This window comes from Oreochromis aureus, linkage group 1 (genome assembly GCF_013358895.1).
Source record: "Oreochromis aureus strain Israel breed Guangdong linkage group 1, ZZ_aureus, whole genome shotgun sequence".
Lineage (NCBI taxonomy): Eukaryota > Metazoa > Chordata > Actinopteri > Cichliformes > Cichlidae > Oreochromis > Oreochromis aureus.
Window position 1 is genome coordinate 17,001,596 of NC_052942.1, and position 27,949 is coordinate 17,029,544.

The 27,949-nt window shown below is 38.6% G+C and overlaps 1 protein-coding gene across 5 annotated transcripts in view; it reads left to right on the forward strand.

The window, feature by feature from the left end:
- The window catches only part of LOC116312213 (protein diaphanous homolog 3), a 163,534-nt gene that overhangs the window by 65,662 nt on the left and 69,923 nt on the right, over positions 1-27,949 (forward strand). For all 5 annotated transcript variants that reach the window (XM_039609251.1, XM_039609274.1, XM_031729576.2 and 2 more), the window contains 3 exons: positions 3,043-3,172; positions 12,764-12,888; positions 18,458-18,622. In XM_039609251.1, the coding sequence (XP_039465185.1) occupies positions 3,043-3,172; positions 12,764-12,888; positions 18,458-18,622 (420 nt within the window). The remainder of the gene's footprint in view (positions 1-3,042; positions 3,173-12,763; positions 12,889-18,457; positions 18,623-27,949) is intronic.

Here is a 27,949-nt window from a genome sequence, read left to right on the forward strand (position 1 = left end):
GGCCTCTATCATAGCATTTAAGCCCACCGATTACTTTAGTCTCATTCTTCTGCCCAGAAAAGATAACTGAAACTCAAACCACTATCCCTTTTGAAAGTTCACACAACCTCCCCGCAGCAATACTAGAGCTTCTTGGACAGAGACGTACCCAGCACCTGTAACTCAGGATTTTATGCAGCATGAAAACAGAACATAAAGTTTGTAATAGTGACGGGAAGAACGGGGTGCAAGTCTCCTCCACTGGTTACATTACAGCTGTTGGCACACCCACTGCGGTTTCCACAGTAACGAGCACTGCTGTCATTTGTCACTGCCACCTCTTTACCCTCCTAGACTTGGATGCTGATGTTCATATAAATACAAGTACAAAGGCAAACACTTGTACGAACATGATGGATTAGATGCATTAGGATGACAGTAATATCAGTTAATAGGAGACTGTTAAGGATTTAAAACAGTAGTTTCTTTTGTCTGCGTATGTTGTCTGAAGGAAGGTTTACGTTGATGTCACAGGCAGGATCTATAGAGGAAGACATCACCTTCGCGCCATACCCAGAGTTTGACAACTTAATTCCACGGCACACTCCACAGCACAGGAAAATTGCATCCATCCCAACTGTAAAAGGGAAAATGTTTACATTGTCATCTACGATTACCATCCATCTAAATTCAAAGAGGGACCTTTTGTGAGTGAGCACTTGAAGCTTTTATTAAAAAAAAAAGGGGGGACTGGGGAACAGAAATGAAAAGAGAGATGAGAATGTTTGATTAGAGGAGATAATACAAACATGATTAAACCCAGCGGGTCTGAGTACACTGCCGTCTACCAATAGATCACCTAGAGAGATACACTGCAACACACTCTGCAGGAGGCATGTTTGGCGGGGATGCTGAGAGACATCTTGGAATTAGCCTGTTTAATAAAAAAAAAAGAAGAAGAAAGAAACGAGAAAAAAAGCAATGATGGAAATTTATCAGAGAAATATAAAAAATTTGTTACTTGTGGCAATAAATGGGCACCAAGTGCAGGGAGCAGGAACACATTTGCTACATAATCACGAGACCTAAAATCATCTGTGGCACTGTTAACACTCAGCATTTGTTAAGCTAGAGGTCAGAACTGCTTTGAGTAAGTACAGTAGATGAAGGACAATGACTTCTTTTTCCAATTACCAGACAGCATATTTACCTACATTAGTACTTCTGATTTCAAGCATGAGTACGTCAAGCCCTGCGCCGAACCTTGTTTTTTTTATTTTTTTATTTAGCATTAACCGTAAAAAGTGATCTAGGAAAAAGTGCACTTCTAACAGTAGTTTGTAGCTCTATTGCAAATTAGCCGCTCACCTACATCACATTTAATAACATGGAGACGTACCTTTGATGCTGCTTTCACCTTTCTTATTGACTAGCAAGTGAAGCTCTGTACACATGAAAGGTAGGCTGGCGTGTAGGTTTTCATCAACTAGTGATGCACTCACTTACCCAACTGACTAAGAAAAGAGCAATTTATTGAACACCTAATGTCTTGCATTTAATAAAAGTCACATCTTTCACCCCTTTTAACTAGGATATCCACAAAGTGTGGTTTTCATTTTGCAGCTCAAAATGCTGCCCATTTTTCTCTGCATGTGTATCATGATTCCTGCCATAGCGACGAATACTGTGAAACTAAGGCCAAAAGGATGTTGTTTACGTACCATACCCAGATTCTGTTATTATATGGTTCAACAAAAAAGTTCTTTGACTTTGCCCATAAAAAGCAAAACCTGCATCTGGTTTAAATTTGTCTGATGTGCCTTTTAAGGGTTGGGCCCTTGTGAAGGGGCGCACCGCCTTTCGGCACTTTTGCATAGATTTGATCGCTCCCTGAAAGCCCCTTTCTAACAACCAGCATGTGTGTATTCACAGTGCGTGCTCTTCTGTTGTGTCAAAACTGCAAAATGTGTTATAAAGCAGCAGTGCGCTCAACTCTGAATCCTAAACATGCATACGGTGCCTGGTCTAAATAAAATGTGAAAGCACACAGAACAGCGACACAGCATACTTCCTAACACGTATTAACTATTAAGACGAACGCGTTTCATCTGTAAGCCGACATCAGGACAAAGTGGGGTGCGCAGTGAGTGATGATTGTGTTTTAAATGCACTGCGGTGAGGTGCGCAACTCTTGTCACCTGTGATGATCTTCAGTCTAGACATGCACAAGATTTCCAGGAGCAATTCAAATGTAACAGGAGCACTGGCAGCACTGCATTTCGGAATGAAATGACCTTGAAAGAGAGAGAATTTAAATTTAAATTGGCTAAGGCTTTTGTATTTATGTGCAGACTTGGAAAAACTTTTTGATCCTACCTCGTATAGATGCAGCCTTCTAAGGGCTGTTGGCTGCTAACAAAACCCCGGAGTTGACCGCGTTTTTGAACCAGAATTGGATCCAAGAGAAAGAGATGATTGCATGCAGTTGTCTTACCCCTTGTTTATTTATTTTTTTAAATGTATTTTTTCAATTTTATCTTGTTATAGATGGTTATATTTAGATATATTTGTAACTGTGCTTGTGCTGGATAAATCATGCTGTTTACATTACTGAGGGCGATTTAAATGTTGAATATGGGTTGTGTGCACTTCTCCATAAAGTGTGTGTTTTAGGCCTGCTTTATACTCTAAAACAATGATGAATATCCCAACTTTTAAAGTATGGAACCTTTAATATGGCAGGTATATATGGTGTGTTATAGAAATATGACATAATTTCTGACTTTAAAACATTAAAGTAAGACAGATTCAGCAGATTCATGCATGCAAACACATTTATTTAGCAAGTGAAGAGTCTGTGTGCTTAACAGGGTTAGACCTAACCTGTGACATTTTCAATAACACAAACTCTGAGCAACATGCAGAGTCACTTTTCCCCTGTTAGAGCATTTTTTCTTTTTTGCCCTGTGTATACTTTTTATTTTTCAATTTATTGTATTATTTACTTATTATTAAATAAGCTGCATAAATGCACATATTTTATGTGTCCATGTTTCACAACAGCTAAAGGACACCAAGTCAGCAGATCAGAAGACAACATTACTTCACTTCCTGGCACAAGTATGCGAGGAGGAATTTCCAGACGTGGTCAAGTTTCTTGACGACCTAGAGCACGTGGATCGAGCTAGCAGAGGTAATATTCTTAAACACCTAGATGCAAAAACTTCTCAACTGTACATAATAAAACTGTTACGGGACAGTTGTGATATATTTTCTAAGTCTCTAAAAGCACAATTTTTATGCAGTACAGAAGTCATTTTTCACCTGTTTACCAGCATATTTTTAAGCATGTAAGAGCGAGCTGCTACTTGATAATTTTAACACTGTCTACCTTCCACTTTCTCTGAGGTGATATCACAGTGCTGCTGTTATTTTGGTCCCCTGCTGTCAACCCAAGGTTTTTAGCTCTCCCATGGTTGCATGGCTTGAGTTTCATCTACTTCCTACCAAGCGGAGATATTTCTAGTGATGTTTAACAGCAGAGATTTGGCAACTGGTCTAAATTGGTCATCTAAGATAAGAGTTATTATGAGGAAACAATGGGCATACAAACTATTACCTTTTTTGATATTTTCTTTTCTGCAGTTAAAGTTGAAGAAGAAAAGGATAATGATGGCACAATCTGTTCATGCATCTAAGCATGCTTAAACGTGAAGACTGAAGAATTTATTTAGAACATGCCTGATATGTGATTGTGTCAATTAAGCACTTGATATAATAGTGATGATCTGGATGATAGTAAATGATAGCAGCGCTCAACCTCATTAGAAGATAATGTGATGTGCGCTTACGTTTTCAGCTTTTGTCTTGCTAATGTGGAAATCACCATCTCACCTCACCTGCCCGATGTCCCTCGCTCACTCACAGCAGTTCTCCTGCTCCTTTCTTGTCATGGTTAACTTAGACTTTCCCCTCTAGATCATTTTTCATACCCATTTAGTGACTTTTTTCCCCCAAAAAACAAAAACCAGATCAATAGAGAGAAATGCATGAATCCATGAAACACCTCTCTCCTGGTCTTTTCTGTTCAGTGAGTGACAACGAACGGCAGTACTTGTCAATAAGATGTTTGCACATGTGCAGTGTTGTTTTTGTGGTTTGTTAGCCAGGAGGAGGATGCCCACTGAGAGAAAAGAAAAATAAGAACGACATACTGACACCTGAAACTTCCTCACTGAGTCATCATTATCTAAGCAAATGAAAACAGGGCTACTGCACAGCTATGGTCTTCGGCTTTTGCCTGTTGATTTTGTTAGGTGACATTGTGGTTATAATGTGTGATGCATGTCTGTCGTTTATCTTAAATGATATTTCACTGATATAAAAAGACATTAGATTTTAGTTTGATATTGTCGTGTTTTTGGGGGGTTTTTTTGTAATATATGAGCATAAGCAATGGAAGCTTGGCATCAGAAGTGCTACCTAGACAGTGTTACCTAGAAAGAAGTGGAACATTCGTATGCATTCCTTTGTTTTACTTTGAGTTTTACTCTTAGCTTTCTACTTCTGTTGCTCTCAGGGGATTGGATGCTTGTTGATTCTGTAAACATACCTTGTATTTTATCATTTTCATGTTTGATCTGTGCCACAGTCATCTCATGTGCACCGCTGTTTGATACAAACATTAATCTTCTTCTGTGGCACATCTCCAGATTTGAAGGTTTATGTTTTAGGTCATGTCTGCGACTGGGATTAAAAACATTTTTAAGTCTCTGTGTTGATTTTAACAGAAATTGGCTGTATTGCACAGGTGTGCATGCAAACATGGGTACACACAAGTACAGAAGAAGTGCTTTGAGTGGCCAGCGTCTCTATAGTGTGGTAAAGGTCACAGCCAAGCAGGGACAGACTCAGCGGTCGGAGGAAGCTCGCACATGTTCTTTGTTCATATTGCCACAGGCAATTCACAGGAAGAAGCAGTTAGCCGCTGCCAATGTACAGCTTGTGTGTGTGAGGTCGCACTGTCACAGCATGTTTCCTCCTGCTCTAAAGAAGATTTTACCCACTGCTCCATTCTCAGCAGGAGGGAGTGTAGGAAGGTGTGAGGAGGAGAAAACATCGGAGGATGAAATGAAATGTGTGACTCCTTTTTTGGGGGGCAGGGTGGGGGGGATTTGTTTGTTTGGACTCTGCTCTTCATAAAGATTTCAATTTTTTTTCTCTTGTTTTGGCGCTTTGATAATCTGTAGATAACAATGCTACTGTCGAGTGTTTTATTTCTCCCAACTGTGCTGTGTGTCCACAAGCCTTTGGCCACGATGCATAAGTACAATGGCGAGATCAAGGGAAAGCACAATCCTTGGATCTCTCTGCAGGTTTTCTTTACCTCCTTACTTCACTGGCCTCAAGCTGAGTTTATTTGCATCTATATAGATGTGGACTGCTTTCTGTGCTACTGTCTTTCTTTATGATTCTATAAGATTAGGAGATGCATGCACTGTCTTATCTCTTCATATATTATATCCAGACACAGATCCTGTCTCTAAGCCGTGCTGGTGAGTGGCTTCCTTTTCATCGGGTCTGACAACTATTTGATGGGCATGTACTCAGACTAAAAGGCTGCATTGCATTTATATACACTAGCCAAAGAGCTTACTTGAGCATGAAAACAAGGTTGAGCAGAGGTAGCAGTAATGATATGTTCTTCCTTTGTAAATGGTGCTGTCTTTAGACTGTAACACAACCCTTGTTTCCCACTCTGCCAGTCCTGTACTTTAGTTCAGGGATCCTTTCTGTCTGTCTTCTCATTTTTGCCCATTCTCTTCTTTTAGACCTATAATCATTTCTCCCCCTGATATTGAGATGCACTCAGTCCATGCTGCTTCACTCTGTCAGTTTACGTGCATCTCTTTAACTGCCTGTCAATATTCGTCTATCGGTCCCCAATTGTTGCTCGGTCTGGTTCTTGGTCTTTGGGTTTTGCTCGCAGGCTCTTCTTTTGCCTGACACACACACAAACAGACACACACTTATAATAGACAGCAGCCGATTTGAGCAGTTAGGGCAGCTTGTTGAGTGGTACTCGGTGCTGAGTTTGAAGTTGAAAGCAGACAAATACGGAGACATGTTAATGTGCTCAACCACTCTACTTCAGCTTGTAGCTTCAAAAACCGCCTGTCAGCAACAGAAATGCTGTTTACTACTACGTACTGCTAAACAGGCATGCCTGCATTAGCAGAACTATGGATGTATGTGTAGTAAAAATGGAAAAGCTGTTCTGGTTGTGGCCCTGGGGAATCTTTAGTCAGTAACACGACGATTCAGCTACACATGAGATGGCTCTCCAAAAATGCTGTTCAAGCTTTGTTTTCTAGTTTTGTTTCATGCAGTCTAAACAATGAGCCTCAGGTTGAAAGTACTTAAAATGAGGGCTCTACAGTGCATTTTAATGTTAGTCCTGCGCTGTTTTAAAGTAGTTCTGTAGATTGTACATTTTTAGATTCACCAAAACATCAGGTTTTTGCGTCAATTTTTTCCCCCTCTCTTAGAATTCATTATATCAAAGGTGGTTGTACAGTGACTGTGTGTGCGCTGGGGCTGTTTGTGGGTGTCCATGGTTGCATGCTCTTCTCTGTCTCATTTATGGCACAGCAGGTTAGCAGACTAATAAAAGGATGTCAATGGATTTTGACCTCTACAAATATTTCAATTGTTCTTCTAAAATATCTTAGATCTGTCTCCGACTCCTCTGCACCAAAGAGGCATTCAGGCCCCACTGCTCATAAAAATCACTCACACTTAAATGCACAGAATAAGAAATCAAGTGCAAAGTGGTCAGTGAGAGAAAAGAAACACCCTGCTATGTTTTATTTCCTACTCTCATTTCCTAAGTCTTGAGTTGTATACGGCAGACGTAAGCCTCTTCTGTTTCAAAACCCATTTCTGTGTGTTTTCTTTGAAGCGAAAGATCCGATAAACGCCAATTTTCTCCTGAAGCATACTGTGTCCCTGATTTACATATAGTCTGGCTTATCTTGATACTTTGTGGCTGGAGTGATGTTACCTCTATTGTTGCATTAAGGCAGATGACCTGTGGTGACGTATGCGAGGCCTTATTTGCACGTACTGTGTAGAGATCCATCATCACAGTCATCTCTTAGTTCTTCTCCTTGCTTTTTTCCCCATTCAGAGCACCTTCACTGAGACATGTTGGTTCTATTTAGTATTTCTATTGTTGGATAGCAGCATTAAGTATGTGTCTCCTGTTTGTATTATCCAAAGTACCCAGTGTCCAAAGTATATGGATCTAATTATGTGTTAGATTCTGTTTCTCTCTTGTAGGATAAATAATATATAGTTCCTAGTAGTGCTGGGCGATATGGAAAAAATGTTTATCACGATATGAATTATTTTATATCACGATAACGATATATATCACGATATACCACCTGACCTGTGGTCATCTGGAAAGTATGCAGTCTTTAAACAGCGAGTGGAGAGGGTGCAGTCTTTGTTTTGAGTTACTGTAAAGCATGTCGCAAATCCGGGTGCACGTAAAGCAGCACCATTTTGCGAAACCACAAGACAGAGTTTCTTTTGCGAAAAATATCATTTTTATACTTTATTTTCTCTTGCATAAAGTTAAGAGTATGTATAGTGAGAAGACAACACTAATATATTTGCACAGGCTATTTAACCCTTTAAGACCTACCATAGAACCAAGTCCGCCAGAGCTTATCTTTACATTTATTTATTTTGAGTGTCTTCATAGTTTTATTTTTGAGATGCACAAATTTTTATATACTACAGGAAAATGAAAATAAATAAATGCAAATTTGCAAAAAACACAGCATGTGCATCAAAATAAACTATTTACAACAGTGCAATTTGACTTCTAAGCATCCCAGAAACGATACAGAAGAGCATAAAGTCAAACATGACTTTTAAAAATACCAACATAGACTTTGAAGCTTAAAAACTACATTTTCATGAAAATGACATCACTTCGGTTTCGGACAGGTAATGGCGGACATAAGATAGTTCGCGCTGACTTGAACAGCTGATCGGATCGGCAAAGCCTGTTTCTGGAATATTGTGTTTTTGTTGCTGGAAGTGTTTTTTATGCAATTTTTTGCAAAGCTATATGTGGAAGAAAACCGTGACCTAGGGCAAGCTAATGGAATAAGATGTAAGTACAACTCCTACAGTGTCATATGCAAAAAAAACATTATTGCGCTACCTTACGTGGTTACAGTTCTACAGGGATTTAAAAATAGTTAGGGAAAACGGAGTTGTAAAGGGTTAATGATATATTTTATGTAATAATTTGTAAAATTCGGGTTAGAAACGATATAAACGATAGAAGACAAATGGCACGATAGAAACTTTTCTATCGTCCACACGATATATATCGTCATATCGCCCAGCACTAGTTCCTAGGTTTTCATGCATATACCCCTTTGTGTGAGGTTGCTTCTTCACAAAAGCCTGCAGATTGCAAAGCTAAGAAAAGATGAGATCCCTTTTTGTTTTGCTTTTGTCTTGCCCTCCCTTGCTCCTTTCTCAGTTACCGCATCATCACAGGGCTTTAATCATTTCTATTAACAGACTGCCTGTCTGGCCTCTTTCCTCGTCTGAATGCTGCCCACACCTTCTTCAGGCGATTTTGGTTGCCTGGTAATGCACTGAGCTTTCAGGAGAAAAGGATTTAGAGTCAGATTATAATTGTTTATTCACTTTTTTTTAATATGTAGCCACACTAATCATACTGGGTGTAATGGATCATTTATAGATTTCTCATTAGTTAATGAGCACTGACAGAGCCAGCCAGAATTTCTGTAAAAGAGCTCGGACGCAGCACCATCTAGGGGCAACTGTCTATTTTTATTTTGTTTCAATTATTTTCAACTATTACATTTCAATTATTATCAGTAAAATTTTCTACATACGTAATTTTGTATCTGCACTCATTGAAAACTTTATTAGGTACACCTTGGAAAAACCGGGTTGGAGCGATCAGAACTATCTTAGTTCTTCATAACATAGATTGAACAAGGTCCATGTTGACATGCCACCATCACACAGTTGCCTTAGTTTGTTGGCTGCACATCCATGATGAGAATCTCCTGTTCATCACATCCCAAAGGTGCTCTACTGGATTAAGATCTGGTGAATATGGAGGCCAAGAAAATGTGCCAAGGGCAACCTGAACCGTTGATAAAGGCAGGATAGATCTGTGCTTTCATGTTGTGGATGTCTAATTCTGACCCTACTGAGTGTTGCCTGAGACCAGGCAATGTTTTTCTAATCTTCTATTGTCCAACTGCGGTAAGCGAAGATCAGTTGTAGCAGTTGTTGCTTTTCTCCATAACTTGGTTGTAACAAGTGATTATTTGAGCTACTGTTAGCTCAAAACAGTCGTGGCACTTTCCTCTGACCTCTGGCATCACAGAGGCTTTTTCACTAAGACAGGGGTGTCGAACTCCAGGCCTCGAGGGCCGGTGTCCTGCAGGTTTTAGATAACACCCTGGGTCAACACACCTGAATCAAATGATTAGTTCATTACCAGGCTTCTGGATAACTGCAAGACACGTTGAGGAGGTAATTTAGCCATTTGAATCAGCTGTGTTGGATAAAGGACACATGTAAAACCTGCAGGACACCGGCCCTCGAGGCCTGGAGTTCGACACCTGTGCACTAAGAGAACTACTGGATATGTTGTTTATTTCGACCATTTTTTGTAAACCTGAGAGATGGTTATGTCTTAAAATCCCAGCAGATCAGCAGTTTTTGACACCAGCCTGACTAACCATGCCACATTCAAAGCCACTTTAATCACCTTTCTTCCCCATTCTGACGTGGTGACCATGTCTACTTCTCTAAATGCATTAAGTTGCTGCCATGTGACTTAATATTTTCGGGTTCTCTGAGGTAGTGCTTTGATTGTGTGATCCTGTGAAATTAAAACATTAAATTCATTTTATAGACCAGCAGCACTGATAACACTTGCTGCCGAACTCCAGCATTAACCATCATTTTATTACTAGCTTTAGCCACCACCTGCTAACTTAATATTAACCTAACAGACTGCTAATGTGGCTACTTGGTAGCTGTTAAAAGTTAAACAGTCAATGTGTGCTAGCCACTAGATTACCATTTATAATAACTATTGAACACTTTAATGTCGTTGAAGGGGGAGTCTAAGTTTTCAAAAAAAAGTATTGGCAGGTGCCATGTGCCCGTCTGTGTGCAGGATGCTGTGTGAAGGCCAAGACAGCACTGTTAGTATCAGTACTGTTGAAAATGAGAATCTAATCTGATAATAAGTTTTAATGTTGGTTAGTATCTGAGTATTATGTACAGGATTGAAAATGAATTAACAAAGTAGATTCTGTTCTATATTAATCACAGCAATTGGTCTATGATTTATGCACATTTGAGAGAGTTGTTTTAGGATTTAAAAAAAAAAAATAATCATAAGTGTCCCATAATGTGTCACTTCCTAATAACCTTTTTAACTCTTCCAGAAGTCAGAGATCGAAATATTTTTCCTCCACATTGCTACAGTTCTCCTCAAAGATACATTAACATTAACTCATACTTAAATAGCCTTCTCCCTTTCTTACTGTCCATAAAAACAGGATGATTTCTTTAAAAGAATTGCAGAGCAGTTGCTTTGTGAAGGCGGCTCTGATGGAGATATTATTAGTCACAATCTACTTTTGAAGCAAGAGTTTTAAATGTCTGCTCCTTTAAAGCCTTTGACTGACCGCAGGCATCATTGCAGGCATACAAGTAAGAGATAAAAGAAGGAAGAAGGAAAATTAAGATCCAAAAATCAATAAAGTGAAAATGCATTCAGGACAATCTAAAACACGCGACGAGTAAAAAGTAGTCTTTAGCTGCGGTGTTACTGAAGTGCACTCAGTCTTCTTTCTCAATTATAAGTAACAGGTTGAAAAGTGCCACCTGCCTTTTCCTCTCAGCACGCTGAAAGCATAAGCAGGTAATTTGTACATTTCACGAGTGTGGACATTCACATGTTCACACATACACTCTGTTAAACTTCAAATGAAAAGCACAACTTCAGTAATGCAAACTTTGTAGAATATTAGTAGTCAAGATGTCTGAGAGAACATGTGTGTGAATCCAAGATGGTATGTTCCCATCAGGAAATGGGTTTATGCTCTAAAGTCAGAGGAAAGCTTAACTACATTGAAGTCTTTCTCTTTTTTTTCTTTTCATAAAGCATGTATTAGGATCAAGGGAAATTTGAAACTACTTAAAATTAAGCAGCTTATGCCTTTTTGTCAAGTGGGGTCTAATCGGGGTAATTTAAGCCATATGCTATATTCAGTCACTAGCTTAAAGTGTCAGCCATGACCAACTTAGCAGAAAGTTAGGCTTCGCGTTCCCCTGCTTTTCAACCTGCATGATCCATGCACCTGTTGATAAGACCAAAGTCCAAGGATTAATGGAATAGAAAGATATTAACTCCATCAGCCACACCTTCATGCCTTCAGGGTGTGCAGTACTGCTGTGTCTGTTGCTCTGTAATGCACAGAAGTCACACTTACTGAGTAAATGTACAGCCTTGTGTCCAAATATGCTGGTGACATAATGTTTTCCACATTTTAAATCGTGTTTTTAATTGTGAACAGTACAAAGAGATAAGACTGTGATATCTCTATCTTGGATACCAGCTACTGTTGTTTCAGCAGTTACATTAGGTAATCCATTGGGTTTTTTTGTGTTGTTTTTTTTGTTTTTGTTGTTTTGTTTCAGGTTGTACCAGATATTTTCAGTGGGTGATACTAAACAGCCCAGACTAGTGGTTGTAGCTCAGGCGGTAGAGCAGGTCATCTACTGATTGGAAGGTTGGTGGTTCGATCCCTGGCTTCCCCTAGTCTGCATGCCAAATATCCTTGGGCAAGACCCCATATTGCTCTCCGATGCATCCATCGGAGTATGAATGTGTGTTCGAATGTTAGTTAGAAAGTACTAAGAAAATGTGCTTGTGTGAATGGGTGAATGCACAAGTTGTATAAAGTGCTTTGAGTGCTCAGAAGAGTAGAAAAGCTCTATATAAGAACCAGTCCAGTCCATTTAGTTCCTGAAGTTTTTAACTACTGAGCCTCGCTGTTGTAATATGTGCTTGTTTGGCACTGAATTCCTTAAATAAGCAAAGACTTCTAAATGTTGAAGGACAAAACTTTGGGAAATACGATTCCATATTTGGACTCTTGATGCGACTTCTCCGTAATACTGACTTCAAATAGTACGGCACCCTTAAGGCACGATGATGGCTGATTGAGTATTTCAACATCAAGTATCACAACACCGAGTATCAACATAACAGTCATTTGCTTTCACTACAGTTTGTGTGACGGCGCGGGTATTGTATTTTAATGTTAGGTTGTTTACCGCAAACACACGACCGTGAGGAAAACAGAATAATGAACAGCTATGTATTAAACATACTTTCACTTGATGCTTATGTTTTGTCATTGTTTATTCCCACAGTGTTTTGGGCACAGTGTGAACCCATAATAAGTGTGCTTTGCAATTGAGCTGGCTTCCCTTTCATTTTCCCTGTTATTTTGTTATTGTGCGTTGTTTTTCTCTGATTCTTTCAGAGCTTGAAAATAATAATGCACTTGATTGTACCTTTAATTGAGTTGTCCTCACATCTTTTTTGTTCACATTTCCTTGCCGTGTGGGTGTATTTCGGTGTGCTTTTATGAATGTATGTATGTGCGTCTGAAAATATGTGGGTGTGTGTCAGTGTCTGCAGAGAATCTGGAAAAGAGCCTCAGGCAGATGGAGAGGCAGCTGCTGCAGCTGGAGAGAGACCTGGAGACTTTCTCCTCCTCCGATGACCCCAACGACATGTTTCTCACCAAAATGGCTATATCCTTTACACGTGTATGCATAGGCTCATTTCTCTAGGCCATCATGCAGTGAGTTACAGTAATGAACTCTTCACAAAGTCAGAAGAATATCACTGAATGTGAATTTTATATCTTTACAGTAAGTCACAGTGGTGCTGTGTAGGCTGGTTATGGAGCAGTTTTCAGGTTTAATTAACAAGTTAAACCTAACATCAGGAAAAATGGTAAAGACTTCTCAGATCTTTAACATGTGGTGTGTCTTATTAAATGATGTGACCTGTGTGAAGCATGGTAAAAAATTTTAGGCACAAATTCACCTATTTTCAGTGAGTACTTCTATGTACATCTGCATACACGTCTGCAAATGACAACTATGATCACGTGCTTTAGAGTGACAGATGTGGACACTATACGGACAGTGGTATTGGTCCATTTACATATTATACGTACAGCAGTTTTTATGACTGTATATACACCTAGTTTGCAGTCTAAATTCATATAAATTTGACCCACACTTTCTGGGAAGGCTTTCTGTGGAAGTCATTGCCTGGTTATTCAGAATAGCACTGGTAAGGTTAGAGGCGGATGTTGAAACTCATCTGACCACTCCTTTATGAACCTTTGTGCATCGTGGGATAGTCACCCTGGAAGATAAAAAGGCCTTTTCCAAACTGCTCCCACAAAGTTGGATGCACAGAATTGTCCCAAATGTCTTAATAAGATAAATGTTAAGATTTCCCTTCACTGGATATATAGCTATCCTATTTAAAAGGTCTGATATGTTTTATGGTGACCCATGATGAAGACCACAAGCCATGGTCATGGAGTAAATTTGTTCTTTATACTACAAGTATTTATACACATATACTTTAGGGATCACACAAGATGCAAGGAATGGGGTGAAATGGAGGCAAATGATCCTCTCAGCCAAAAGGAGGAGGAAAAAAAGGTAATAATATGCTTTTAAGTAGAAAGGGAGAGAAGAATATACAGTCCTCCCACCCGCCCTCTCTTGGTTTCCAGTGATGTGCACAAGTGATGAGTGGCATCCCATTCTGCAGTCAAGTTTTGTACCAGTACCCCTCTTAGCTGCTTTTGAAGTGTACTTAAGACTGAGGCTATCTTCAAAATCAAGAGAAAAGCTAAAGAATGTGAATTATGTTGCGTTTGACTTTCTGTCTTTTGTTTTCAGTGTCCCTCACTCAATTTTTTTGAAGCTACAAATGTGTAATTTCTTTTTACCATTTGTCTGCCCACGTGGGAAATTTAAGTCCATTGCTGACATCGGTCTACATTTTGTTTGACAGCAGTGTAAATGATTCATTGTCTTCTGAGGTAGTTCTAGAGGATCAGGTTGACAGGTATGTCTCAGGCCAGGTGAGTAAGTATGTGTTCAATAATACACCTTGCACCCAGCCTCCTTCATGTAGTTTTGATCAATAGCCTAGGGGTTGGGGCACTGATGGCTTGTGCTGTAGTAGTTAGCAAAGAACTTGAGTGCAACACAGTAAGGTTCACTGAGAATGGATCTGACAGCTCTGTGTTTTTTCTACTTTGCTTTTCAATTCCTGATGTCTTAGCACTGATTAAAAACTCTGAAAACTCTGAACTCTCTTTTGGTAAAAATGGAAAAACTGGAGGTAAAGTGTAATGTAGACGATTAACACAGGTTATTGATGAGGCGTCTGGTCTCAAAATAAGACCCCAGACGCACAGTACAGTGGTCCCTCGCTATAACGCAGTTCACCTTTCGTGGCCTCGCTGTTTTGCGGATTTTTTTGGTGCAATTTTGCATGCTGTTTTTTTGTTTGTTTTTTTACAGCGCATTGAGTTCTGCGTCCTGATCGGATGTAGACCATTGTCAATCAATGTCCTCCATGCCGTGTCTCCTGTACAGTACAGACTGCGTTAAGCTTGTCAAATTTACATAAATCTTCGATCACTAGCAGTGTGACTCTGAAGTAAGTTTTTAGGTTTTTTCTCCAACAAACACAACAGTGTCAACGAAACGTTTCGCACCACCAAAGGCACCTGCGGTACCAACTCAAAGGCAGAGGAAGATGCTAACCATCGCACAGAAAGTTGAACTTCTGGACATGCTAGAGGAAGGTAGAAGTTACCGTATTTTTCTGACCAGCACACCAGATTATGAGGTGCAATAAGTGAAACGAAACAGTCAGATAAGTCAAACTTTACTCAACTCATTCTTCTTGCTTGCTCTACTTCCGTACCATTGATTCATTAATGTTGAATTCTCTCGCAGCTGCTCTATTCCCATGTTCTGGACCTGAAAACAGGGTTTGATCTTTGGTTTCATTCTATAATACTGGACTTATTTTTTTCATAAAGGTTTGAACTTTGAGAGTGTTTAAACAAGAGAGAAAAGTGTGAAAATGTTCATGCCTGTCTGAGAAAAGTGTATAAAGTGTGTAGTGAGGGGTTTTACAGCCTTAAAACATCTATAATAATTGTAAAAAATAAACCTGGCTACTTCACGGATTTCACCTGTCGCGGGTTATTTTTAGAACGTAACTCCTGCGATAAACGAGGGACCACTGTAAACCAAAATGTTAACTAGATCAATGTTACACAATTTTTTTTATTTTTTTACATTATCTTGTGAGAGTAACAAACATTAGCTACTGCTTGGAAATGAACTCTGAGCATTGCAAGGTGAGATTTTGACTGATCGTTAAAGTTAATGCCACATTGTGGCTAACCTTAAAACAAAATCCAAAATATAACTCCAGTTAAAAAAAAAAAGGTTCAAGATTTTGAATTTTTTATGGTACGGTGTATGTAAGGAAGGCTCCTTTCAGCCATGATGGCACCTTTCTAGATCTGCAAGCAGCAAATTCCATAGGGACTAATGCATTGCCATACCATCAGACTTTTGGAATGAGCTGATAACAAGTGGGATGATCCCTCTCCTCTCTAGTCCAGAGTGTACATGTTTACTAAACTTTCAAATTCCAATTTGTCTGCCCACAGAACCATTTTCCACTTTTCCTCAGTCCATTTTATAAGTTTTGTTGGCAGTTTTTTTTCTTTTTCTTTTTCTTTTTTTTTTTTGCAGATTGATGAACCTCTGCTCATCTTTACTTCTGAGGAACTCTTTTTAGCATAACTTCCAGTCTTTTGCTTCCCCATCCCAAATTTTGTGAGACTTGCTGCTGGCATCAAATTCAAACATTCAGTATGCGTTTTTTTCTTTCATTGTGAATAAAATATGGGTTTAAATAACTGCATTCTGTTAATAACTGCATTCAGTTTTTTTACATTTTACAGTGTCAACATTTTGGGGGAAATTGTGTTTTAATTCTATTACATTCTTTTGATATCTTTTGCAAAAACAACAAGCACACGAAACCACCACAATTATTTTCCTTCTTATTCAGAAACCAATTGCTTTACTAATTTGGCTTAAGGTTTTTAACCAACATTAGTAAGCAGTTTTATAATGAAGCTTTTTAATTACATTTACACTTCCATCCGTCCTGCATCCCTTAACTGCTTATGTTAAGAAGACTTGTATTTCAAATTAAGCAAAACCGATTACAGTAGATTCACAGGCATACAGGAGATAACATTTCTAAAAGTACTTTTGACAAGCAAATTTATATATTTTTTTATTATTTAAAAAGTTTTATTGCTTATTCTGAAGAAGCCTCTTGAAAAATTAACCAGTCATGTTAGCACTGCAGATCAGCAAATTCTACGGTAACCAGCTAAACACGAGAATCTCGGGGTGTCACATTGGTGACATTGAAAATCCCATTTTCACTTCATGTGTCACTTGAGTATACATTTACTGTGTGATTGGTCTAGTGTTACACTTCTAAATGTGAGCTAAGCTTGTAAAGGTGGTAGATTAGAAAATGAGAGAAACAGAAGGAGAATGATCAAATGAAGAAAGGCAGAATGAAAAGTAATGGGATGGGAGAGATGGGTGCCTTGGAGAATGAGCTGCAGTGGACCATTGCTTTCTCTGGAATAGGGAAGAAGTCAGGAGAGTGGGAACAAGACGAGCAGAGATATTTCACACCCCACGATACTTATCAACCACAGCTCTCAGCTATTTTTTTTTTCTTTTTCTCTTGCTTTCCGTCAGTTGCTCAGACTTTCCTCATGCCTCTTTCCCCCAGCCCCTGGCTTGGAAAGATATTACTGACAAGTCAATCTGGGAGGAGTGCCTATTGAACAGCATTTACCCAGCTGTGAATAGGTAGTCCCATCCCCAGTCAGATTCAGCTGAGGCCAAACCTCAAATAGGTCCATCAATTGAGCTATAATGAAGGGGCACAATAGGAGCCAGAGAGGCTGTCCACACACTTGTGCGATACCACACACACACATGCACATGGCACACTTGCTCCTGAGACAACAGTGTTATAGTCATTAGCAGGAATGATGTCTAGGGACATACTTTCTTTCTCCTTTTTAAAAAAAAAAGAAAAAAAAAAAAGAAATTATTCATACAGTTTAAAACAGATTAAATCATTTTTTAATCTCAGATCTTATTTTCTCATACAACAAAAGATTTGAATTTCACTTGACAAGGACATCATGCACGAATATAGATTATGATTTATGGAATATGGAAAGAGAATAAAAATGTAGCATAAATATATTTTGAACAGCCACTTCATGGTTACTAAATTTTTGCATTGAGTGAATAGTGAGTTTGTGTGTGTGTGGTGACAGCACTGTATGCCCTGCTGGTTGGCTTGATGCGTTTTAGTACTTTGACTCCCCCCCCCGCTCTGGCACCTCTCCAGCACATGTTGTTGACACAACCATTACCCATTTGTCCTCATCCACACAAACGTAGCAAAGCTGTCCTGTGCTTCAGGTAGGAGGACCTTGTATTGCTCTTTCATCTTACAGTCAAGTCAGACTTGTATTTGCAGTATTTGCTAGGTCAGACTGTTGAAGACATAACATAACATTTTGTGTAAAGCCCAACTGATGCACTCTTCAAGCATTTTAGAGTGCAAAGACTTGTTGCCTTAAAAATCCTAAGCAGAGTAAGACTGTGCTTGCTGCAGCATTTGGAAGTGAGCCAGAGCCAAGAGCAGAGTTAAATGCAAACACATCTATTTAACTGTGTTTACACTAACTTGGAAACTTTTTCAGTAAGCAATAATCTTATTAGTTAGGCTTTGAAAAAACTGGTGGGCAGGGTTAACGTTAAAGTAGAATGAACTTTAAGTGCAGCAAAAATGGAGTAGTGTAAAATGCCCAAGGTGGCCATGATGTGAATATTGATTTAATAATATTTTAGAGTAGACTTTATTCACTTTTTCTTGTTTTGTGTTTGCATTTAATATTATGCATGTCAGATGCACCAACAGAGTTGCCATTAGCTAACTAATGGGAATAGTTGCAGAGGGTTGAACACACTTTGACCTGACTGAGAGCTGTTAATGCCAACGTCGGTTTATCGGCATTTTATTTCCAACTTGATTTCTTTGCAACAACAAGAGGGAATGGCTCTCACTTTTGCTGTCAAGTTGGAGAGTGCTCACATCAGCCTTTAATGGATACTTGTTGTGAAATGTAACAATGACCTTGACCACAACCCTCACAGCTTCAGCAAAGTTGCACGGGAGCAGTATGACAAGCTGGTGATCATGCACGGCAACATGGAGACGCTGTATCAGAACCTGCTGGAGTACTTTGCTATTGATCCTAAGAAGACTTCTGTGGAGGAGCTGTTCACTGATCTCAGCAACTTCCGTTCAATGTTCACTGTGAGTACACGGTACAATCATTCATTTTATATTTATTTTTTTAATATCTTGTGTGGAGTTGGAGACATTTGCATATTGAATAATGTTTTGACTTTTCATTAAACCTGTCCTGCCACTAAATCCACACAGGGATTAGCAGAATATTTGTGTTACAGGAACTTATATATGTCTTAATGTGAAATGAATGACTCAGCCTTAATCACATATTAAGATGTGATTTTTTTTTTTTAAATTTACTCATTTATTTATTTATTTATTTATTTTTTTGAATGGATTTATTTACCATTTAGTACAATGTTACATTAAGAGAAATACTGCAGTGGTAGTTCATATCAGCTGGTGTTTTTAATGCTATTTAAGAGTGTTTCATTTATAGGTGCATTTTCATTTCGTCTCTTGTTAACATATTTTAAGAAATGACAGAATTACTAATACTAAAACTGTGATAGATAAAAAAAAATAGCCCTAACCATAAAGCTACTTATGATGTTGCACTCATTAGTTGTCCAACATCCATGAAGTTAAAGCCCAAAGCTGTGGCAGCTTATTGTAGATGTGTCGTTTTGTATTTGGTGGTCAAGATTGCATTTACCCCCCCCCCCCAAAAAAAAACAAGCAAAAAGGCAAACCACAAGACAAGTGAAAGATTTGCCAGAGTTTTATTTCAGGTTTGAGAGGGGAAAAAAACCTTGAAAATGGGGGTTATTATTTATTTTTTTATTCACTGCCTGTTTTATTACAGAACTTCTACTTCGTTTTGTGTCCTGTGCTGAAATACAAAGCAGAACAGTGCCAGTCCTGTGTAGTCCAGTCCCACCCGGACATTTATGTCATCCCTGAGCTCCGTGCCCTTATCAGTCTGGTGCTACTGTGAGCTCTGGAGCTGCAGAGACCCACTGTGTTTAATCAGTAGGATTAGTGGCACAAGCCACTGGGCGCGACAGATAATAGTAGCTAATTAGCCTACTAAAGTTATTGCCCTGCCCCTAACTTAACATTTACCACACACACAAATGGATTTCATGCCTTTTTACTTTTTTTCCCTCCCTCCCTGCATAGTGATTACTTATGCTTTCATTTTTTTCTTGTAGTCTACTGTTGTTTTTTGTTTGTTTGTTTTTTTCCCCCATTTATGCACTCTTCAGCGGAGTGGCCGTGGGGTTTTATCAGTATCCTTCCTTGATCAGAATTGACAGAAACTTTAATGAAGCTTCAGCTGCAGTACAAATGCAGCTGCTTTCTTATGGATCATTTTTTGGAAGGAAGGTACGTCAAGATGTGTAGCAACAGAAACTGAAATAACAATATATCCCTGCACATATGCTGCAATTACTGTAGCTTGTGTGAACAGCCCAAAATCTATGTTGCTCTACTATTGAGCTTGGCTTGTACTGTCATTTTGTTTCAACAACTTCTTGTCATTTTGCATTCCTATAGCGACGGGGTGTGCGACTGCTGCCCGACCGGCACCTTTGCTATAAAAGAGAATGGGTGTCAGAGCACAAGGGTGCCGATGTTGTTGTAAAAGACTCTTTGGCCCTTGAGAGAGCCCAAATTTTTTCCCCAGCTGCCTTGTTTATTTTTATTGATGCTATTGATCCCAGGACTAGATAACTAAATAACTAGAGTTGCCAGAACTGAGGCTAAATGATGTAGATCTATTCTGTGCATTACTATTGCCTAGTAATAAAAACAGTTTTTAACATTTTGTGTTCTTAAAGGTAAATTGTAGCTGAAATCCCTTTTATTTGAAGCCTATGGTTCAGTTTTGAGTTTTGCAGTAGCTTTTATGTTCTGACCAAACATAACAGTTAATGACGCTGCCAGTGAAAGGTGAACAAGCCAAGTGTTATAAAGGCTAGCATTATATGGTCAAAACTCCCAAGATAGCTATTTATTCCCCTGCGATAGGTCAGGGCGTTAGCAGCTTACACTCTCAGCAATTCGTTGAAATGGTCACATCACGGAGACGCATCTTGGGAAAAGCCAAGGCTAGGTCAACGGACGTAGGCATACACTAAATCTCAGCATTGTAACCTCTTGGTCAGATCTGTGTCAGCATTTACCCTGCCGTGCCGAGGCCCATGCTAATAGGTGCGTGCTGTCTCTAGACCACTGCCTGGGGCAAACTGAGCCTTGAACTGTGTGTATCTTGTTGGCAGAATGTGTGTGCATGTTTGTTTGTGCGCATATGTCATTCTGCATTGGCAATTTTTTTTTTTTATGGGAAAAGCTGCTTAGTTATTTCACACACAAAGATGTGCACACACAATTGTGCACACACATGCAGCATGCCCAGTCACCCGTAAGAAGGAGACACAGGGCGAGGCCGCACATCTGACAGGAATCCAATTGAGCGTGTCTAATGGCGGACATCCAGGAGAGAAGGAGGGCGAAGCAGACCTGCAGTGATGAAGGAGAGCAGTAGACAATTTTACAGAGCTGGTTCTCCCTCTCTTTATACCTCTACATCACTAGGTCTCACACTATCACAGTAACATATATATGTGTGTGTGTATATATATATATATATATATATATATATATAAATTTTTTTTTTTTAAATCAAAAGATCTTTCAAAGTCTGTGTTATCTCAGTTCATATTACAGTGTTACATTTCAGCACGAAGATAATTGTAGTTGTAATTTTTAATTTTACATTTAAAAACACATAAAAAATTGTCTTACTTGTGCTTAAAGTTAACATTTTATTCCATTCAGCTGATGTCCCCACTGACATTTTAATTCTTATTTTCCTAATTGCCTCTGCGGTTTAGTAAGACAGCATGGCTTCTTCATGCTGGCTGTAATCATAGCAATTTTTGTTTTAATAAGGGTGTTTTTGCTGTAATAATCTTTAGCTGCTCATTTCTGTTTTGTTTGTGAAGTTTAAAAGCCATCCTCTTTTTTTATATAACAGACCCACTTATAGTATTGACCTATTATTGACTCATCATTGTTTTCTTGAATGATTGGGAGCTTTGAAAGATGTCGATTTAAATAAGAGGTCGTTACGCTTCTACATCTTTCCTCAGTGGATCTGCATAATCATATCATTGTAATCCCCTGCCACTTTTCATAATGAACAGGGGAAAAAAAGAGTATTTGTACTTTTGTACATTCCTTTAAAAAATGAATTTCTCCCATCATCCTCAGCTGTAGTTTGTGCCTTTTAATTGGCAAAGGTTGGCCAGTTAACACACAAAATAAACCAAACTGTGCATGTTTAAAATATCCCTCTAAACATCATAATATGATAACATGGATCACCCAATGTTTATTGTAAGCTTATAGCATTGTTTCATTCAGAGCCCCACTGTAACAAAGTACAATTTTACATCAAGGCACAACCATGGATGTAGACTATTATTTAAAGGGGGGAAAAAAAGTCTGTACTGGTATTTGCACTTATCATTATTCAGTTGCCATTTATGTCTAAGTTCTTTGCCTTTCTTTCATAAAAGAGATATTATTACATATATAATTTAAAAATTAGTTGTATTTGTGAAGTTAGTTTTAATGTGTAATGTATATGTCAAATGCATGTAGGTTCAAAGAAAAATAGTCCCATCTGTTAGACTGTAAGTGATACTAATTTCATAACTGATTAAACTGTATAGGGTTATTTAGATTCTGAGCAGCAGCATCTGTTTGATTGCTTTAGCACAAGTATATTTACTTTGTTTTAGTAAGTGAAATTGCCTTTTTCATGGGCGAGTTTTGATGAAATTTACATTAGGCATCAGTCATAGCTTGTAACCTGGAATCATTTAATTGTTCCTTACCAAAAATGTGCTGCACATTGGTAATCTTGTTCTTCTCTTTTCTTTTTCCTCATTCTTTCTGTCCTTAATTTACCAGATGCCCATTAAGAATATAGTCATTTGTGAATTGTTGGTTGCCATAAGCAACTCACAGTCATTCCATCAAATCAAAGTTCATTTTGTCAAGTAGTTGGTTTCATTTAAAAATGGTTATAAAAAGAGAGCTCTGAGTGCTTCACAGAAATTTGGTATTCATCTCACCCTCTCTTATTCTTCAATACTCTCTTCTCCTGAATTTCTATAAGCCTGTCGAGTGGTACTTATCAATGTTTTTTAGCTGCTATTGTCTACTTATGTGAGTGAGTTTAGTCAAATGTGTTCTAAACCCTTCCCATCATTTTTTTCTCACTGTATTGGCAACACTTTATCATAACTGTTATAAAAAGAGAAATTGATGAATATGTACATTTTACTTATACTGACTGCAACAAGCAACAAAATTTAATGATGATTGCTACTGGACAATTGACTAAGTCATCCAAGAACGCTTCCATCAAAATTTCCATCTCCTTAGTGTTTGGATTTCTTTTATACATTAAAACAGATTTTAGATTTAACAGAATGCTTCTGTTATTGTCTATTATTACCTGTGATTCATACACTATTTGGACAGAAGTATGGCGCAATCTACACATTAATGTCAGAGGAGTGACTTGGCCGTTGAAACCAATTGCATTAAGCTCCCGACACACAGTTTTTATGCTGAAACTGGTAACTATGCCTCAACTCAGTCAGCAGAAAGATATCGATCTTTTGCACTATGCGCTTCAGCAGTCATACAAAATCCCTGTTTTGTATTGTTACGTTGTCTGCCACTATTGTTACGTTGTTTCCTAAACACTTCCACTTTGCAATAATGCCACTTAGACTTGATTGTGGATTATCTAGGATGGAAGTAATTGACTTGTTGCAGTGGTGGCATCTTATTACCACACTTGAATTCAAGTGAGCTGTTTTGAATTGCCCAATCTTTCACAAATGTTTGTAAAGACAGACTGCATGGCTAGTTGCCTGATTTTATAAAGCCGACTTCAAAGATTAGGAGATATAACCCATTATTTTCGTCCATGTAGTGCATTTCAGTATGTACAGTGAGGTCAATAAGTATTTGATCACCCCGTGATTTTGCAAGTTCTCTTACTTAGAAATCATAGAGGGGTCTACAATTTTCAGCATAAGTGCATTTCCACCATGAGAGACAAAATCTAAAAAGAAAAATCCGGAAATCACATTGTATGATTTTTGAACAATTTATTTGTGAATTACTGTGTCAAATAAGTATTTGATCACTTAAGTCAAAAAAATTTAATATTTGGTACAGAAGTCTTTGCTAACAATTACAGAGGTCAAATGGTTCCTGTAGTTCTTCACCAGGTTTGCACACACTGCAGGAGGGATTTTGGCCCACTCCTCCATACAGATCTTCTCTAGATGGTAAATGGTAAATGGCCTGTATTTGTATAGCGCTTTTACTAGCCCCGCCTAAGGACCCCAAAGCGCTTTACATAGATCTGTCAGGTTTCAGGGCTGTCGCTGAGCAACACAGAGTTTCAACTCCCTCCAAAGATTTTATATTGGATTTAGGTCTGAAGACTGGCTAGGCCACTCCAGAACCTTGATATGCTTCTAACGGAGCCACTCCTTGGTTTTCTTGGCTGTGTGCTTTGGGTCATTGTCATGTTGGAAGACCCAGCCACAACCCATCTTTAATGCTCTGACTGAGGGAAGGAGGTTTTTGCCCAATATATCACAATACATGGCCCCGTTCATCCTGTCCTTAATACAGTGCAGTCTGTCCTGTCCCCTGTGCAGAAAAACACACCCAGAGGATGATGCTTCCAGCCCCATGCTTCTCTGTAGGTATGGTATTATTGGGATGATACTCATCATGCTTCTTCCTCCAAACACGGCGAATGGAGTTAAGACCACAAAGTTCTACTTTGGTCTCATCCATGACTCCTCTGGATCATCCACATGATCCCTGGTAAACTTCAGACGGGCCTGGACATGGGCTGACTTACGCAGGGGAACCTTCCGTGCGATGCAAGATTTTAAACCATGACGTCTTAATGTATTACTGATAGTAGCCTTGGAAACGATGGTACCAGCTCTCTTCATGGCATTGACCAGCTCCTCCCGTGTAGTTCTGGGCTGATTCTTGACCTTTCTTAGCATCAGTGATACCCCACAAGGAGAGATCTTCCGTGGGGCCCCAGTCTGAGGGACGTTGACAGTCTTCATTAGCCTCTTCCATTTTCTGACAATTGCTCGAAAAGTTGTTCTTTTTTCACCAAGCTGCTTGGCAATTGCCCCATAGCCCTTTCCAGCTTTGTGAAGGTCTATAATTTTGTCTCGTGTCTTTTGACAGCTCTTTGGTTTTGCCCATGTTGCTACTTAGACTTGGGCTGATTGTGAGGTGCACAGGTGTCTTTATGACAGCTAACAACCTCAAACAGGTGCTACTAATTTAGAATCATGAGCAGAGTGTAGCTGGACTTTTTAAAAGCAAAATAACAGGTCTTTGAGGGTCAGAAATCTGGCTAATAAGCAAGTGATCAAATACTTATTTGACATAGTAATTCACAAATAAATTGTTCAAAAATCATACAATTTGATTTCCGGATATATTTTTTTTAGATTCCGTCTCTCAAAGTGGAAATGTACCTGCGCTGAAAATTGTAGACCCCTCCATGATCTCTGAGTAAGAGAATTTGCAAAATCACAGGGTGATCAAATACTTATTGACCTCACTGTAATTCAGAAAATAAGCAAAAAATTTAGCATGATAATTGTCATTGGATCAGGTCACATTTGTATACTCTAGCAGGTTTTCTAAAAAGCCGTCTCTCCATTTGGGTGCATTCATCTTGTGGGAGCCGTCTCCCCAGTTTCTTTTGTCCTGTTGAAAAGAATGAAAAAAAAAGGTCATTTTGTAAACTCAGCTCAAACTTCTATATATAGCTTCCTCTGCATCGATTGGGCCTTTGTTTGCCATTAAATCCAGTTGATCCATACCTGCATAGATGACCAGCATCTTCCCAACAGTCCAGAGGACCACTAAAACTCTTCAACCATTCAGTCAACGATGATGATGTGGGTGTTTTGGTTTGTTTGTGATTGTGATGAAATGTCAAGTTAAATGTCAAGTTAATCAATGTAAAGTTACCTGTTGCTGTGGACGTAACATTATATTATAAAATTTTGACTTAATATTGGCATGAGCAAGTCACCTTCACCCTTCAAACCCAAACTCAGTACAGGGAAAAAACAAAACAAGCTGAGTGGGCTTAGACACTTTGTCCATTGTGTGTTTTCCTAAGTTATAACCAACTATAATTACTTTTTATAAATAAGAAAAAACAAAATCTCAAGTTTGTCCAGTGGAAGATTAAGGTCGTAAGGGGCCAAAGTGGAGCATTTACTATATAGGATTGCAGTAGTGTTTTAGCCATGCAAAAAAACCCACCAAAGGATTAAAGCACAGGCTACCAGTGACGTAACCATACCACTGTGTTAGTACTTCATGCAGTTACAACCCTATTATTAGTAATATACACTTTATTTATTCAATTTATTCAACTGAACATTTCTCGGTTTCAAGGGTCTTGTTGATGCTGAATCAAATATACTGAAATGTTTGGAATTCAAGTTGACCATATCATTTCCAACAATGGTCACTTGTATGCAGACATAATAAGAGGTTGTCAGTGGGTTTCAACAAGTGATTGCCCCTCTTTAGTGTGCCACTGTAGTTCTCCCCATACTATGCAGTTCTTGTAGTGTCTGTGTATGTGTTTTTGTGTATATCCATTTATGTTGGTTTGACATTACTATTCTATCACTGACCTGCCCGTCAAGCTGAGCTGTGTAAATAACCCAAGTGGAGGGGGGTTTGAGGGGGAGAACTTGGGTGTTTGATGAAAGCCTAGACTCCCTTGCTTTAAGTGACTGGCTATTGATCAGGATGGCAATCATGCTAGCACTCTATTAAATCATAAGCGGTCTGTCTCTCGGCTGTGGCGTTATTGAGCTATTGACACCATTGGAGGAGTTTAACAACAGGGACTATAGAGCCTGCAGTTACAATAGTTGATGCATACCAGATGTCCTTATAGACAGCTTCTCCCTAAAGAGACTGATTCAAATGAATGACACAAGTTTGGAAGTTTGGCTACATCAGCATGTTTAAATGTCAGTAACATTAAGTGACATCTGAAAGACCCAAGACCAGATATTGATTTTAAACAACCACCAGTGTTTGCTTGTATGAACTGTACTGTACATAGGTTATTCATGTTTAAAGGCCTCCAGCAAATAATATTTGATCCTGCAAATTCCAATAAAATTCTCTTAGGACGTAAAAATATAATACTTAGGAGCAGAAATATTCTGGAGTGCAAGAAGTACTGTACAGCATACAAACAAAAACTATTGCTATGTTCATGTGGTTGATCAACATAGATATTTTTGTTTGTTGTTCACTTAAACTTGCAAATTAATTAGCTTGAAATCAATAAGCGTGTAGACTATGCTAAAGTTGTCGATGTTCCAGTTAGCTATCTGGTTACTGATAAAGTCTGCTCTTCTTAAGATGGATTCATTGCTTTTACCAAAGCCTCAGTCACAACTTTACCAAACGTTTTAAGACGGATTATAGACAGCCCCAAAAAGCTATAAATGGAGAGTCAGGTTATTAGAAATACATCACTCTACATTAAACCGTTATTTTAGTCACAATAGAACAATGTAAACTCTTTGAAATGTTTTCTAACTTTTATGCCTGCTCAAGGTAAGAAAGAATCTGCAGTTATTCAATAACAAACTAACATGTACAGGTTATTCTTGTGTAACCATAAACACTTTTTTTTAATTTTTTTAAGAAACTTCCATTTTTGGTCATGTTTATTTAACACTGCGACCCGCACAGAATCCCTTGTAAGCTTTGCTCAGTATCTGTTGTACAGCCAGTTAATGTTGAATTGTGTTGTGTTTAGTTTACATTTCTATCACACTCGCCTGCTGTGACGTGACTAGATAAAATTCACATATTTTCATTTTGAGCCTACCACAGTGGTCAGATGTCTGCTGAATGTTCTGTATATGTTAAAACAATACTAGAAAAATTTACCTTTACAAAATGTTTTTACACTCTGCAGTAAGGTAATGCTGTTTGTATGTGATGAAAAAGACAAATTATACGAAAAATGTAAAACAAAATCAAATTCTACATTGCTACAACTCAAAGTCAAAGAACAGAATTGCTTGTAATCATCAGCTTCTCTTGATTCCTTGATCATTATTCCATCAATCTCATCAATCTAGTCTCTGAATTCAGTGATATGAAGTTCGTTTTTTTTGTCTCGGAAGACTTGAATCGCAGTGCAGCTAAGAAGCTTCATCTGACTTTAGTGGTGCCTGATAAAGATTTCATCAGGGTTTGACTGCTGCCTCCCTCTTTGACAGGCTTAGCACTATTGTAATTAACCCCACTTAGCAGTCCATC